This window comes from Heterocephalus glaber, unplaced genomic scaffold (assembly GCF_053883595.1).
Source record: "Heterocephalus glaber isolate CG9 unplaced genomic scaffold, H.glaber_assembly_v1.0 deba00001429, whole genome shotgun sequence".
Lineage (NCBI taxonomy): Eukaryota > Metazoa > Chordata > Mammalia > Rodentia > Bathyergidae > Heterocephalus > Heterocephalus glaber.
The window spans coordinates 5,806,999-5,821,863 of NW_028258294.1; the positions used below are offsets into that span (position 1 = coordinate 5,806,999).

Below are 14,865 nucleotides of genomic sequence, written 5' to 3' on the forward strand. Positions count from 1 at the left end.
TAAACCTTCTGGAAGAGAGTTTAGGTAGAACTCTTGAAGATACTGATATAGGAAAAGTTTTCATGAACAAAACCTCAGTCACCTGTGAACTAGCACAAAGAATGAACAACCGGGAAATCATCTTATTAAACAGTTTCTGCACAACAAGAGAAACTAATATCACTGTGAAGCGACAACCCACAATGTGGGAAAAAATTTTTACCAGCTGTTCCTCAGACAAAGGTCTACTATCTATAGTATATAAAGAACTTTAAAAATCAGACCTCCCAAATTTAAAGACCCAATCCAAAAATGGGCACCTTAAATGAACAGACATTTCTCAGACAAAGAAGTAGAAACAGCAAATAAACAGAAGATGTTCAACATCACTGGTCTTTAGAGAGATAGAAATGAAAACAATGCTGAGATTCTACTTCACTCTGGAAAGAAGGGCTGCTATCAAGAAGTTAACCAAAAACAAATGCTGGCAGGTTTGTGGGTAAAAAGGAACCCTTTTCCACCGTTGGTAGGAGTGTAGACTGGTGAAACCACTGTGGAAATCAGTACGGAGATAACTCAAAAAACTAGGATTGGAGGTCCCATTTGAAACCCAGCTATTCCCCTCCTGTCTATCTTTGCAAAAGAATTAAAAGATTCGTACCACAACGATATATCTGCACTCATGTTTATAATGGCAGGTTTTTTTGGTGGTGTTTTTTTGGATACCTGGGATTGAACTCAGGACCTTACACTTGCAAGGCAGGTACAGGAACCACTGAGCTATATCCCCGGCCCCTGGCACTGTTTTTTAATAGCTAAAACTTGGAAACAGCCCAATTGCCCATCAACTGGAGACTTGATAAAGAAGATGTGGTTTTTTAAATAAAATGAAATACTACTGAGCCATAAAGAATGAGAAACAAAAGACATTCATAGCTAAATGGATGCACATTGAGGCAATACTCTTAAGTAAAATAAATAGGACACGTGTAAATACTAAATAGTTTCTCTGGTGTGAGAAAGTGAAAGTGTAAATAAGTATCAAAATGTATACTAGATAATGTGAAATACGAAGAAAAGTTCCAAAGGGAAAGGGGAAGTGAGAGCTGTAGTGGAAAGAAAGAAGGAAAGAAAATAACATGAGAGAAAAAGAAAAAAATGGAAAGAAAGTTTTTGTAAATAGGAAGGGGTGGAGAGGTTGACGGGAGAACAGGGGAATGGAGAAAAAATAAGAACCAAGATATATCATGTAAATGTATAAATTCCCAATGATGAATGTCATCATGTTGCATACCTAAAATGTACCAATAAACTAAATTTTAAAAAGCACTTTACTATGATTTCTTCAATGTATATATCATCATTTCTATAAACTCATCTCACATGAATCCATTTAATCACATTTTCCATATTTATTAATATATGAATGTTATTGTCTAGATTAAGATTGTCCCTCCAAAGCTTCATGAGTTCAAGGATAGGGCTAAGGAAGGTGACTGGATCATAAGCTGTTATACTGAATGATAGATTCGTCCACTGATGTGTGGGATCATGGCTGATGTGCTGTTAGGAGTTGGGGCCTCGTTAAAGGAGTTGGGTTGGGAGGGGAGTAATCTCGAAGGGTGGATTTCCCTCTCTGGCTTCTCCCTTGTCTCTCTGCTACCTGGATGCCTCAATATGTGCAGCTTTCTTCCTTTAAACCATTCCACAGGTCCTTCCTGCCTAGAAACCAGAGTACTACGAACTGAAAGCATAAGCCAAAATAAATCTCTCTTTTAAATTGCAGGTGTCTGGTATTTTGTCTCTGGCGATGAAAAGTGACTAAGACAATCAGCTTAGCTCATGTATCTTTGTGGGAACTTTGAGGTCTAATGAATGCTGCTCTTCCTGCAGTAACTATCTAAAGATTCATAATAGTAACAGTTTCCATTAACCTCTGGCTTTGAGTTCTTTATACCTTCATCCAGGCTTCTGTCAGTAATTTTGCACCAGGGATTTTTAATTAGCACTGCATGTCACTGAAATACCTGTCATACTTCTAATTGTATATACCCATCTGTGTAGCTTTGAACTTGAAATATTAAGCAGAATTTTATCTTTTCTGTGACAAATTACCCCATTTAGCCCATTTCTTCATTTTTCCTCTTTCTCTGTTAATGAAATTTTCTGTCACTTGAAGTTGAAAACTAGAAGTCATCTTTGTCTACTCCCTTTTCTTTAACCCAACAGTCTGAGTTTACTTCATTTTTCAGTCTTATGGCAGGAACTGCTGTAACATCCCCAAACTTCTAGTATTTTAAATACAATAAGTTTATTTCTTTTTCATATCCAATGCTAATCTCTCCCTCATCCAATAAGCTCTGAATACTACTCTCTGACGACTTTTTAAATGTAGCTTTGATTATATAATTTTCTTCCTCAAAAATCATAATAATTACTCTCGGTATAGAAGAAATTCCAGAAATCATTGCTTATCATGTTCAATTCTTTAAAAAATAATTTTTAAAAACCTTTCCTTAGTGTCATTACCAGCCTCTTCTTTTACTACATATAACACTCCCAACTTCCTTGAACCTATTCAGCCTTTATGGCTGGAACAGGTCTTGTGTTTTCCCAACTCTGTTCTTCAGTTTGCATAGTCTTTTAAGTTTTAAATACTCATTTCAATCTTCCCTCTCCAGTCCAACCAAAATCAGCCCTCAAATCAAATGGTAACAATAGCATCAAGCACTGATCTCCCTAGACAACAAAAATTCTCTACCTACTGTAACGCTTGGAGCCTTCTACTTGTGCAAAACCTTACATTAAAAGTATTCCCAAATAAATTATAAAATATTTGAAGAAAGAGATTAACCACTAACTAATCTTTAAATCTTTTATTACAACTTTTAAAACTAGTTCAGAATCTTGCTTGTTGGATGTTTTAAAAAGCAAGTTTGATAAAGAAGATATAGTAGAAATTTGACCAGTGTCTTAAATTTGTACCAATTTTTTAATTCATTGAAAATAAATCATGTGTCATTTAGGTAATATTTATATGCATTGATAATCTTGAAGTCTGGAGCTAATGAATAAACTATTTTGGAAACAATATCTTAAATATCCTGGCTATATTTAAAAACAAACTGAATTAATAGGGTCACTAGGAATCACCATAGCAATAGACGGAGGCTCTAATTTTTATAGTCCTTTGATATAGACTAGCATTTACACATAATGACAAGACTGCTGCCCATTGGGAACAGTAGGAAAGTATGTATAGAAAGTTAGGGTAATTAGCCATAGCTGCTATGACAACTTTCAAATATCCAGTAGCTTAACAAAATAGATTTTTTTCTTGCTCACAAAGGAGTCTGAGGGCGATTATGAGGTACCTTTGGGTCTTACAAATGACTAAGGGAACCAAGCTCTTCCTATCCCATGACTTTACCATTCCTGAATCCTTGTTCGAGTGACAGGGATCTAGGAAGGAGAGCAAGACTAGATCTTGTGTTTTTAAATTTTAAGCAATAATTCTATAATGGCATGCATCACATTATCCTATATTTTGGTGACTGATACTAGCCAGTTACTGCAAGTAAGGTTTGTAAATGATGTATTGATACAAATTTAGGGTACTTATTAAATTCTACTGTATATTCTTTATCAAATTATTACTGTTGTAAACATCTATTAAGCAAGACATTGAGGTAGTTTTTAAAAGTTATACCAACAAGTTCCAGTCCCTGCCCTTCTTTTGCTCGGATTCTATAATGGCTTCTTATTTCACTAGACTCAAAGCCAAACTGAATGCCACAGCCAACAGGACACTACAGGATCTCTCTTCTGTTATCTATCTGCCATCATCTGCTACTAGTTTTCCCCAACTTACTTTGCTCCTCAAACTGACTTCCCAACTCTTGCCTAAAACAGGATGGTTGCACACATTGTTACAGTCTATTCCCATGATTTCTGACTTCTGAAATCCTCTTCCCCATGTCCACCTGCATCCCTTCCTCTTTCTGTTCTGTGTACAAAGCCACATTCTTAGTAAGGCCAGGCCTCCCTACCCTGCTTAAACTATGTCTTTTCAACATTTTAAAGCACATGTTCCTGCTTTAGTTTTCTCTTAGTAATGATTACCATCTAATATGATACATAGTTTATTTATTTTCTTTTCATCTCTCTCCCACTAACAAGAATGAATGTCTATTTTGTCTAATGCGCCAGACTCTAGGAAAAAAAGGTAAATAGTAGGCATTTCAAATATATTTGCTGAAGGGCCTTCTGAAAGTTTCAAAATCATATATTTTGTTCCTGATCAGTCTGAAGGTAATATGAAGTTAAGAACCAGATCATACATTTTCTCTGGATCTTACCTCTGCATTGCCCAATTTTGTAAGAGCTAAATAATGATTTGTTATTGCAAATTATCTTTTAATAATCAAGTTCTTTCACGTCATTGTCTAAGCAACCCTATCTTTGATAGAAGGCTTTCTTGTTATTTATATTCCCCATCACAGCTGTGAGGGACAGCACCTTTTTTATTTAGTAGTCATCTGGCCTGTAGGCTATTTCTCTACAATTTTTAAAGGTCATGACACTAATAATTACCAAAATACCTAAACAGTAGTCCAACCATGAGGACTATGACAACAATCATCCCACATAGCTGCCATGGAAATATGAGTCAGTTAATATATAGAATCTGGCATCAGAAAATTTAAATTAAGAATAGGACTCTATAATTGTTAGGGAAAGCAACTGTTATAAGACAGGTATATGGAACTGAAACACCTATGTTAATATGAAGATTAAAGACAGAGGAAATCTCTGAGGTTTTTAGAGTCATATGATACTCATATGTTATTAATCATCATTTCCATCCTGGAGATTATGAGTATACACATTTATTAATGTTATATGTTGACTTTCTCTTTTACCTTTTATTAACTTCATTTTAATTGACACATAAAATTATCTCTATATAATTTAATCTATCATCTATCTATCTATCTATCTATCTATCTATCTATGAGGTTCCATATGTTGTGGCTGTGCATGTACACACTGTATAGTAAAGTTTAAGTCATGTTAAGCATATCTATCTCTTCAAACACCATTTCTACATTTTGCATTTCTTTTCCACAATAATTTAAATGCAAATAGTTTCTAAAGCACAATCTCTTACAGTAACATTGTAAGTGCCAAATTTTAATGCATTTCTAGAGAAGCTTTGATAGAATTTTTACATCTGTCATGTTATTTTACCTTATTGATGCTAAAATATAAGTATTACCTGAATTGCATAAATGAAGAAGGCAAAGCTAAAGAGCTGACCCAAGGCAGCAGAGGGAGGCAGTGGGAATGTTGAGACTGAATTTAACAGCTCTCACTGCTGTCCATTACACAGAACAACTTTGTTAAGCCATCTGAGCAACTAGGAGAGAATCTTGCTCTGGGCAGTTTAACAGGATGAATGTAGGAATTAAAGCAGGGGGAGAAAATCCTTCTATAAAATAAATTTCTATTTGATTATAAAGTAAGCTATATGTTGGAGCTTAAGAAATGAGCCTCATGCCAACAGAATTATTTTGTATGTTCATAACATATACATGGTGATTATATTTTTTCCATAAACAGTTCTGAACATCATTAACATATAAAAACCACACCTATTGAAAGTGAATAATTCAAGAAGTTTATTATGTGTAGACTTCCATGAAACTACCGTCACCTCCAAATTTCCTTCTGCACCTTGCAATCCTTCACTGCTTCATTCCCATTCATGATCTGACTTCTGTCACTGTAGATTACTTTGTATTTTCTAAAGTTTCAGTGATACTGGATCGTATAGTATGTACTCTTTCTTTTCCTAATTTGAGCTCCATAATTATCTTCTTTATTGCCATATTGTTGGGTTTAGAATATGCATTTCTGCTGATGAGTGTTACCTGAGTTTGTGTATTCTTTCATCTGTTGAAGAACATTTAGGTGTCTTGAATTTTAGGCTACTGCAAATAACAAAGTTATGAAGATCTTTGCCTAAATACCTTGGAGTATAATGGCTACATCATGTCATTGGAGTATGATTAATTTTATTTTTATATATTAAATTCTTTTATTGGTACATTGTAGGTATACAACACAATTACATTTCTCATTGGGAATTGTACCTTTACATAATGCATCTTGGTTCTTATTTTTTCCTCATTCCTAGCCCTCCCTTCATGCCCTCCACCCTTCCCTATTTACAAAGACTTTATTTCCATTTTTTTCCATTTCTCATCATTTTTCCTTTCCCTTCTTTCCTTTCCCCTGCCCCTCTCACTACCTCTACCCATTTGGGCCTTTTCTTCCTATTTCACATTATCGATTATTCATTCTAATCATTGGTACATTTTAGGTATAAAATATAATGACATTCATCATTGGAAATTTGCACCTTTACATAGTCTCTCTTGGTTCTTATTTTTCACCCTTGCCCAGCCCTCCCTTCAACCCCTCCATTCCTCCCTATTTATAAAGATTTTGTTCCTATTTTTCCATTTTCTCATATTAATCCCATCCCTTCTATCCTTTCCCTAGCCCTCCCACTTCCTTCCCCTTTGCCCCTTTTCTTCCTATTTCACGTTACCTATTATATATTTAGTCCTTATTTACACTTTCAATTTCTCACACCAGAGAAACTATTTGGTATAGTTGGACACATGTGTGTCCTATTTATTTCACTAAAGAGTATTGCCTCAATGTGCATCCACTTAGGTATAAATGTCTCTAATTTCTCATTTTTTATAGTTGAGTAGTACTCCATTTTATCAAAAAACCAAATTTTCTTTATCCAGTCTCCAGTTGATGGGCATTTGGGCTGTTTCCAAGTTTTAGCTATTACAAACTGTGCTGCTGTGAACATGGGCACACATATATCACTGTAGTATGATTCTTTTAATTCTTTGGGGAAGATCCCCAGCAGTGGAATAGGGGGGTCAAAGGGGACTTCCAGTCCTAGTTCTTTGAGGTATCTCCATACTGATTTCCACAGTGCTTGCACCAGTCTACACTCCCACCAGCAGCGGAGCAGGGTTCCTCTTTCCTCACAGCCCCACCAGCATTTGTTATTGGTTGATTTCATGATAGCAGCCATTCTTTCTGGAGTGAAGTGGAATCTCAGTGTTGTTTTCATTTGCATCTCTCGAATGACCAGTGATGTTGAACATTTTTTCATGTATTTATTTACTATTTCTACTTTGTCTGAGAAATGTCTGTTCATTTCAGATGCCCATTTTTGGATTGGGTCTTTAAATTTGGGAGGTCTGATCTTTTTAAGTTCTTTATAGATTCAAGATAGTAGACCTTTGTCTGAGGAAGAGCGGGTGAAGATTATTTCCCACATTGTAGGTTGTCTCTTCACACTGCAGGTGGTTTCCCTTGCTGTGCAGAAGCTTTTTAATAAGAAGAGATCCCACTTGTTGATTCTTTGTGCTAGTTCATGGGCAACTGAGGTTTTGTTCATAAAATCTTTTCCTACACCGATGTCTTCAAGGGTTCTACCTAACCTCTGTTCCAACTGGTTCAGAGTTTCTATTTTAATATTTAGATCTTTAATCAATTTTGATTTTAGTATAGTTCATGGCAAGAGCTATAGGTCTAGTTTTAATCTTTGGCAAGCTGAGGCCCAATTTGTCCAGCACATTTTATTAAAGAGGCTATCTTTCCTCCAGTGAGGGTGTTTGGCTCCTTTATTGAAGATGAGATGGCTGAGTGTGTCTGGCGTTGTTTCTGCATCTTCTAATCTGTTTCACTGGTCCTCAGGTCTGTTTCTTTGCCAGTACCATGCTATTTTTATCACAGTAGCTTTGTATTAGAGTTGCAGGTTGGGGATTGTGATACCCCCTGCCATGTCTCTGTTACCTAGAATTGCTTTTGGTATTCTGGGTCTCTCCTTGTTTCAAATGAATTTTTGGATTGTTTTCTCAAGGTCCCTGAAGTATGCTGCTGGGATCTCAATTGGAATTGCATTAAATCTATATAGCAGTTTTGGAAGTATGGCCATTTTCACTATATTAATTCTTCCTACCCAAGAGCAGGGGATGTCTGTCCATTTTCTGATATCATCTTTAATCTCTCTTTTCAGAGTGCCATAGTTTTCAGGGAAGAGGTCTTTGATTTCTTTCCTTAGGTTGATTCCTAGGTATTTCATGATTTTGGATGCTATTGTGAAAGGAATTATTTGCCCTATTTCCCTCTCAGTGAGTCTGTCATTCATGTAGAGGAAAGCTATTGATTTTTGTGTGTTGACCTTATAACCAGCTACTTCACTGAATTTGTTTATTAAGTCTAGAAGACTTGTAGTGGCATTCTTGAGTTCTTCTATATAGAGTATCATGCCATCTGCAAATAATGACAATTTGACTTCTTCATTACCTATCTTTATTCCTTTTATTTCTTTCTCTTGTCTAATTGCCATGGCTAATGTTTCCAGAACGATATTGAACAAGAGTGGTGATAGTGGACATCCTTGTCTTGTTTCTGATTTTAGTGTGAAGGATTTCAGGTTTTGACCATTTAGTATGATATATTCTTTTAAATCTAGAATCTAGAATTCAAGTAATGATAGCCAATTTCTTTGCTCAATCACAGAGAAAAATGATTTTTGATAGTCTGAAAATGTTTCTGCCTATTCCCACTTTGCTATGAATTTTATCATTGAAAATTTTTTGTTATTACAGTAAATTACTTTGATCAATTTTTATATATGAAGCCAACTTTACACTTGGAGATACATTCTATGTAATCATAATTTATCATACTTTTTAATGTATCATTGACAAACTTGATTAAAATATTGCTTAAAATATTTATACCTATTATGTGTAATGTTCTATTTTGTAACTAAATTTATAAAATTGTTCATAATATTCCTTTATTTTTCTTTGCATATCTGTAAAATTTATAGTAATTTTACCTTTTACAGTCCTGATATTAGTAATTTTTATTTTTCTGTTATTTTTATAATCTGTTTTTAAATTTCATTGATTTTTTTTCAAGGGACCATGTTTATTGAGTTTTAAATTATATTTCTGTTTCACTGCTTTTCACTCTGATCTGTAAACTCTTTCTTTCACTTACTTTGTGTTTAATTTGCTTTTGTTTTCCAACTTTCCTAAGGTGAAAGATTTGATCATTGTTTTGAGATATTTTTCTAGTACTGATATTTAGTCTTACAAAATTAACCCAAAGTATTTTTTTAGGTCTCTAAACCTTAGAGTTCATCATTCTGAATGCTTGGGAAAGACACTGTTATGATGTTATGAGTTAGGTATTGTTTGTAATAATCATCCCTTTCAAAAAAAAAAAACCACATGATGAAAGTGAAGCTTAGAAAGACCCAGTAATGATTAATCATATAGGTTTTGTGTGTGTGTGTGTAGATTTTCTGGGTCTAAATCCAGTTCTTTTCATGATGTAGCTGCCTCGCAATGGATTCAAAATGCTTGTCAAGTATTACTTTTTGTTTATTTTAAACATATTTAATATATCTTAGGTTTAAATTCTAGTCTTTAGAAGTTTGGGAAAATGTTATTTTTAAATCGGTGCCTCTCTTGTCAGATTTCTTTGAGTATTTTTGAGATGAATATTCATCATGGAAAGCTGCATGCATCAAAAATTTGTATGCATAATTATTCTTATCTCTTAAACTCTGTTATTCAAATGAGAGATGTACCAGATTATTTTTCTCAGAATTTTCTATCTGGGGTCATGATTGGGCTTTTTTTTCACTTCCTTAAAGCTGAAGAATCATTTGTGTGTATGACTGATATGAAGACTTTAAGTCTTTCAGGAAGATTTCCAGAAGAGTAATAGTTGGATCAAAATGAGATTTCTATTTTTAGTTTTTTGAAGAATGTCCATACTGATTTCCATAGTGGTTTTGCTAGTTTACATCCCCTCAACAATGTAGAACAGTGCCTTTCCCCCACAACCTTGCCAACATTTATTGTTCTTTTGAGTCCTTGATGTTAGCCATTCTTACTGGGGTTATGTTTCCCAAAATCTAAGAAAACCAAGAAATTTGTCCTTCTGAGATTAGGTAAAAATGTGAAAAATATAAAATTAGGTACAAAAATTGAAATTGTGAATCATACATGACAATGGTATTTGTTCTCACATATTTTTCTTGAAAAATAAAAAACCCCAGAAATACTTGAACATTGAAAGATCTTGAGATGAGATATAGCAGGAAATTAAGAGAAAGAAGCAGACATACTGGCACATTATGCTTTTGTGGATTTCACTGACCATTGATTTCTCATTCTTCATCCCTTTCCTCTCCACCTACTCAAATAACTGATATATAGTTGACAACTCTTTAATTTTACCAAGCAATGACATTTAAAAGCAATCATGAGTTGTCATTTATTATCTTCATCATTACATAAAGCAGTGAAAAACATGGGATAGACATGACCTTGAGGAGAATGCTTTATGAACTCACTATTTTCCTCATTTTGATGCTTATATGGCATAACTTGTCTGTAGACTGGAAGTGGTACTTGGACCAGGATTGTAATCGCACTACCCTAGTGCACTCTGGTGTTCAAACACCCTAGATAAAGGCAATTATCCCTTCATATAAAACATTTCACTACTTTGTAAATGTATGTACATTCTTATTACACAGTGTAGTATAAATCAATCTCAAGACTCTTACCAATTTTAACAAACCTTAACCTCCATAGAAATTGACATATACATCAATACTTGCTCTAACTGGTTACTAGTATTAAGACTATTTGGAAGTTTTTCAAACAATAGTAACCAGATCCTTTTTTTAACCCTTATTATATCACTTACTACATTGAATTGCAATTTTTATTGGCATAACTATCACCCTTCCTAAACACTAAGCTTTTGAATGCAGGAACTAGTTTTGCCCTATTTTTTTTTTTAACCTTTACTACTGAAGCAATATTTGGTACATTGTGAACCCTGATAAATAATTGTGGATGGTTGAATGAATAGCTATGCTTTGGTTATGTTTCTTGAACATCCTAATTATCATAAAAAAGTACCTGATACTATTTCATGATTTATTAATGGAAGTAGGAATTGGATTTTCCCTTCATCATTCTTTTATTAATTCTTCAGACATTTCTGAAACCTAAACTATGTACTTCCACTGTGTGAAGTGCTTGAGATAACAGAGATGCATAGAAGGAAGTCTCCCTTCCTTCAAAGATGCCAAGAATTATTGCATTTTGGAGCTCATGTGATCTTTTTAGCAAAGGAGCTTACAGAAATATATCTAAGTTTTTGAATAATAGAAATAATCTAATCATTTTAAATCTTAATAGAGTAGACATTTGCTCAGATATGTTTTTTTTTAGTGAGACTAAAACCTGTTTATCACCATTAAGCATTAAGAGGTAATATTCACTCTAATTATGTAAGAGTCCTCTTACCTAACAAATTACAGCCACTATCCCCCGATACAGTTTTCATAAACTGGAGCCTTAGCCTTATCCACTTTGAATGAAACAATAAATCTTACTATTGCAAGTTTTGTTGTATTTGCTGTTCTCCTGTGCAAACCCTTCCAGCCGACACTGAAAACGATGCTGCCAAAATTCTTGAAACCAAGGGTTCCGGAGATTTGTTTCTGGCCGGAGCTTCAGATAATAATCATCAAACCACTTGACATCAGGAGATTGGAGCTTGATTGTAATTCCACCAACAGCTTCTTGCTGATATCCGTCTGTCACATCATACCTATCAGCCCAGCCATCACTGTGGGAAACAAAGAAGCCTCAACTTAAAACAGAAATCTGAGTGAATGACTTCTTCTATTTCCTAGATTTGGTTTAAAAATATTAATAATGCAATGACTACTTCAGGTCACATGATGGTCCTGCATTATACCTTAATGATTTTAAGATATCAGCCTGCTAAAATAAGAAAGCAGTAACACAATAGAAACTGTGAGTCTTAGACTGCTAAAAGAAATCAACCTCACTTACTTTGAACTGCAGAGCATAACTTGGTGCTTTTGGTAGAATTTTACCAGTTGCAAAATACCATAAATCAGTAATGGTGAACTGAGTCCCCAAACTGCAACCCAAAAGCCACTTATTTATCGCAAAGTGCCAACACTGTAATTAAATCTAAATACTAAAGTTTTAGTCTGGAAAAAAACCCAACTCATACACTCAGCTTGTGTGCTGATAGAGAGCAATGCATACCTGCTGTGCCAAGTGTGCCATAGGTTCACCACCATATATGCATATGAAGTGCATAATATTACCAGTGACACAGTGTACTGAATGCTTCATAGCTAGATTAAACTAAATTTGAATATGTTCTTTTCTTTTACCTTATAATAATAATCACTAAAATAGTCATGTATAAGAATGAAAAGCTACTTCCAAAATATGACTGACATTAATTTAATTATCCTATGGTATGATTTTTGCTCATATTATACAGAATTATACATAAGTTATGAAACCTTGCAGATAATAGTCATTCTATTAAATCTTGATTTTTCAGAGCCTCAAAGTGAAGTCTTTGTAGTCCATGGTCTGTGTTCTTTTATATATCATGGAAGTTCTCAAATACATATTTAAACTGGGTGTGGTGGTGCATACCTGTGATCCAGCACTCAGGAGACTCAACCAGAAGGGTCACAAGTTTGAGGTCTGCCTGGGCAACTTAATGAAACGCTCTTAAAATAAGAAGTACCAGGAATGTAGCTCAATGGAAGAGCACTTGGCTAGCATATAGGAGGCTCTATTTTCAATTCCCAGTATACATATGAGAAAACCAAAGTACAAATAATTTAGGAGCAATATAAAAGACAGATGACAGTAAACAGGAAACTTTGTGATGATGGGAAGGTGAACTGGGGTGAGGGAGACAGATGGGAGAGGAAGGGAAAAGAAAGTAAAAAGGAACAAGATGTGATATGGATGTATATCAATTTCCCACAATGAATGTATTTATTATGTATAGCAAACTTACAGTAATAAAAAGTGAGGAAGAAAAATGAGAGCATTCACATTATAATGATGTAAGAATATAACAGAATAGGGAAAATATTTTAGTGTTCTAAGCTTTTTGGAAAATAACCCAAGACACTACTTTGAAAATAAAACACAAGAAATGCTGTTTAAATCAGGTGTGATGGCACATGCCTGTAATCCTAGTACTCTCCAAGGCTAAGATAGGAGAATTTCAAGTTTGAATACAGCCTAGGCAACTTGGTGATATAGTGAGACCTGTGTCAATATAAAAACTAGGCTATGGATGTAGTTCATTATGAAGGCTTTGGGTTCAACTCACCCGATACTTGAAAAGAAAGAGAGCAAGAGCCAGGGTGAAGGCCAGAGATGGAAGGGAAGGGAAGGGGAGGGGAGGGGAGGGGAGGAAGAAATAAAAGATGTTTAAATCACATTTGAGCAAACCCTAGGGCATCCAGAGGGAAGGAGTTTCCGACTTGTTCCTCTTCTCTTCCACTTGGATGCACAGTTTGTGCTGTGTGTTTGCTGGGACCAAGAGGTACTGTGCTTCTTAAGGAAATAGAGACTTTTGACAATTAAAGAAAATAATATCAAACAAACAAAAGGATATTGAAGGAGCTCAGGGGAACATAGTGTAGGCCCCCAATTCAAACAGGAAGGTGTTTGGATTTAAGCAAGGAATAGAGGGCAGTGAATACTAAGAAAAGGCTGAGGGAAGTGGTTTTACATTATAAAGCACTGTTTACTTCATTAATGTGATCTTTTAATATGTTTTTATGCTTAACTTTCTTTTCTCTGAATGAGGGAGCATGAGTCAGTATTAGTTTTAGGCATATAAAACCAGTATTGGGAAAGTATTATGTAAGTAATTAATGAAAATAATAGGCTTAAATATCACATGGTTTCTTTTATATGAGAACCTCAAAGCATAAATTATAGAGCAAAATAAAGACAGATAATAGGAAATAGGAAGATAGATCTTTTGCAGAGAAGAAGAGGATCAAGAGATGGGGCGGGAGAAATGAAGAGGGGAAGTGGATGTGAAAAGAATTAAAATGTATTTTGTACATGTAATGAATGTACATGTAGTGAATGTAATCATGTAGTAATAAGAATATATAAAAATAACACAAAAATGCCTTTTTAGTAATGCTCTGCTATACCAACTTTGAATAGAAAATTAATAACTAAAAGTTGTTTCAATGGTTATAGATTACTTATTAAGGTACTACAAAAGTTTGTCAAAATGAGATATTTTCTAAGGCATCTGTGGGCTGACAAAGAGAAAAACAGACCAAATGAACCATTTCTTCCCTTAAGTCTCCTTGACAAGATAACTCATTAAAAGTTACCAATGGTGACATCTTGAAAACTCTGTGGCAGACTAAGTCAGAAATAAAAGAAAAAGACAAAGTAATGCAATTTGTTTTGTCCCAGTGTTTTATTTGGTTACTTCACACATCATCTTCCCTCAAGTTTTTCATTTTCAGCTCCAGAAGATTTTATTTAAATCTGACAATCTGAAATGAAGTGGGCTTGTTTGCCTCATTTTCTCCCTCTCTTGTGGAAGGTTTATTATGTCACCAGTTGTGAGGAGAGTGTGGGTCTCACTGGCACTCTGGGAGATGCATGGGCGTGTTGCAAATGGGACAGGAAGCTCTATTTGCCAAACAGAGTACCATACTCCTAGAAAGAGGGAATTTAAATTGTTCCTTTTGTTAACATTAGCTCACTCTTATGTAATACTATGATTATGAATATTACATAAGAAATGTAAGATTATAAAAGTTCATTTCATCCTTCACAGTTCGTTCATTGAATTTCCTGGGGGTTGTAAAAAAGCTTGTCTTCATAAACTTTCTTTCAGGGAGTATATCCATAAAAGAAGATT

The 14,865-nt window shown here is 34.6% G+C and overlaps 1 protein-coding gene across 5 annotated transcripts in view; it reads right to left on the reverse strand.

Moving 5' to 3' along the window:
* Grm5 (glutamate metabotropic receptor 5) overlaps nt 1–14,865 on the reverse strand; it is a 547,664-nt gene that overhangs the window by 138,034 nt on the left and 394,765 nt on the right. For all 5 annotated transcript variants that reach the window (XM_004868208.3, XM_004868207.3, XM_087212259.1 and 2 more), the window contains one exon: nt 11,510–11,745. In XM_004868208.3, the coding sequence (XP_004868265.1) occupies nt 11,510–11,745 (236 nt within the window). The remainder of the gene's footprint in view (nt 1–11,509; nt 11,746–14,865) is intronic.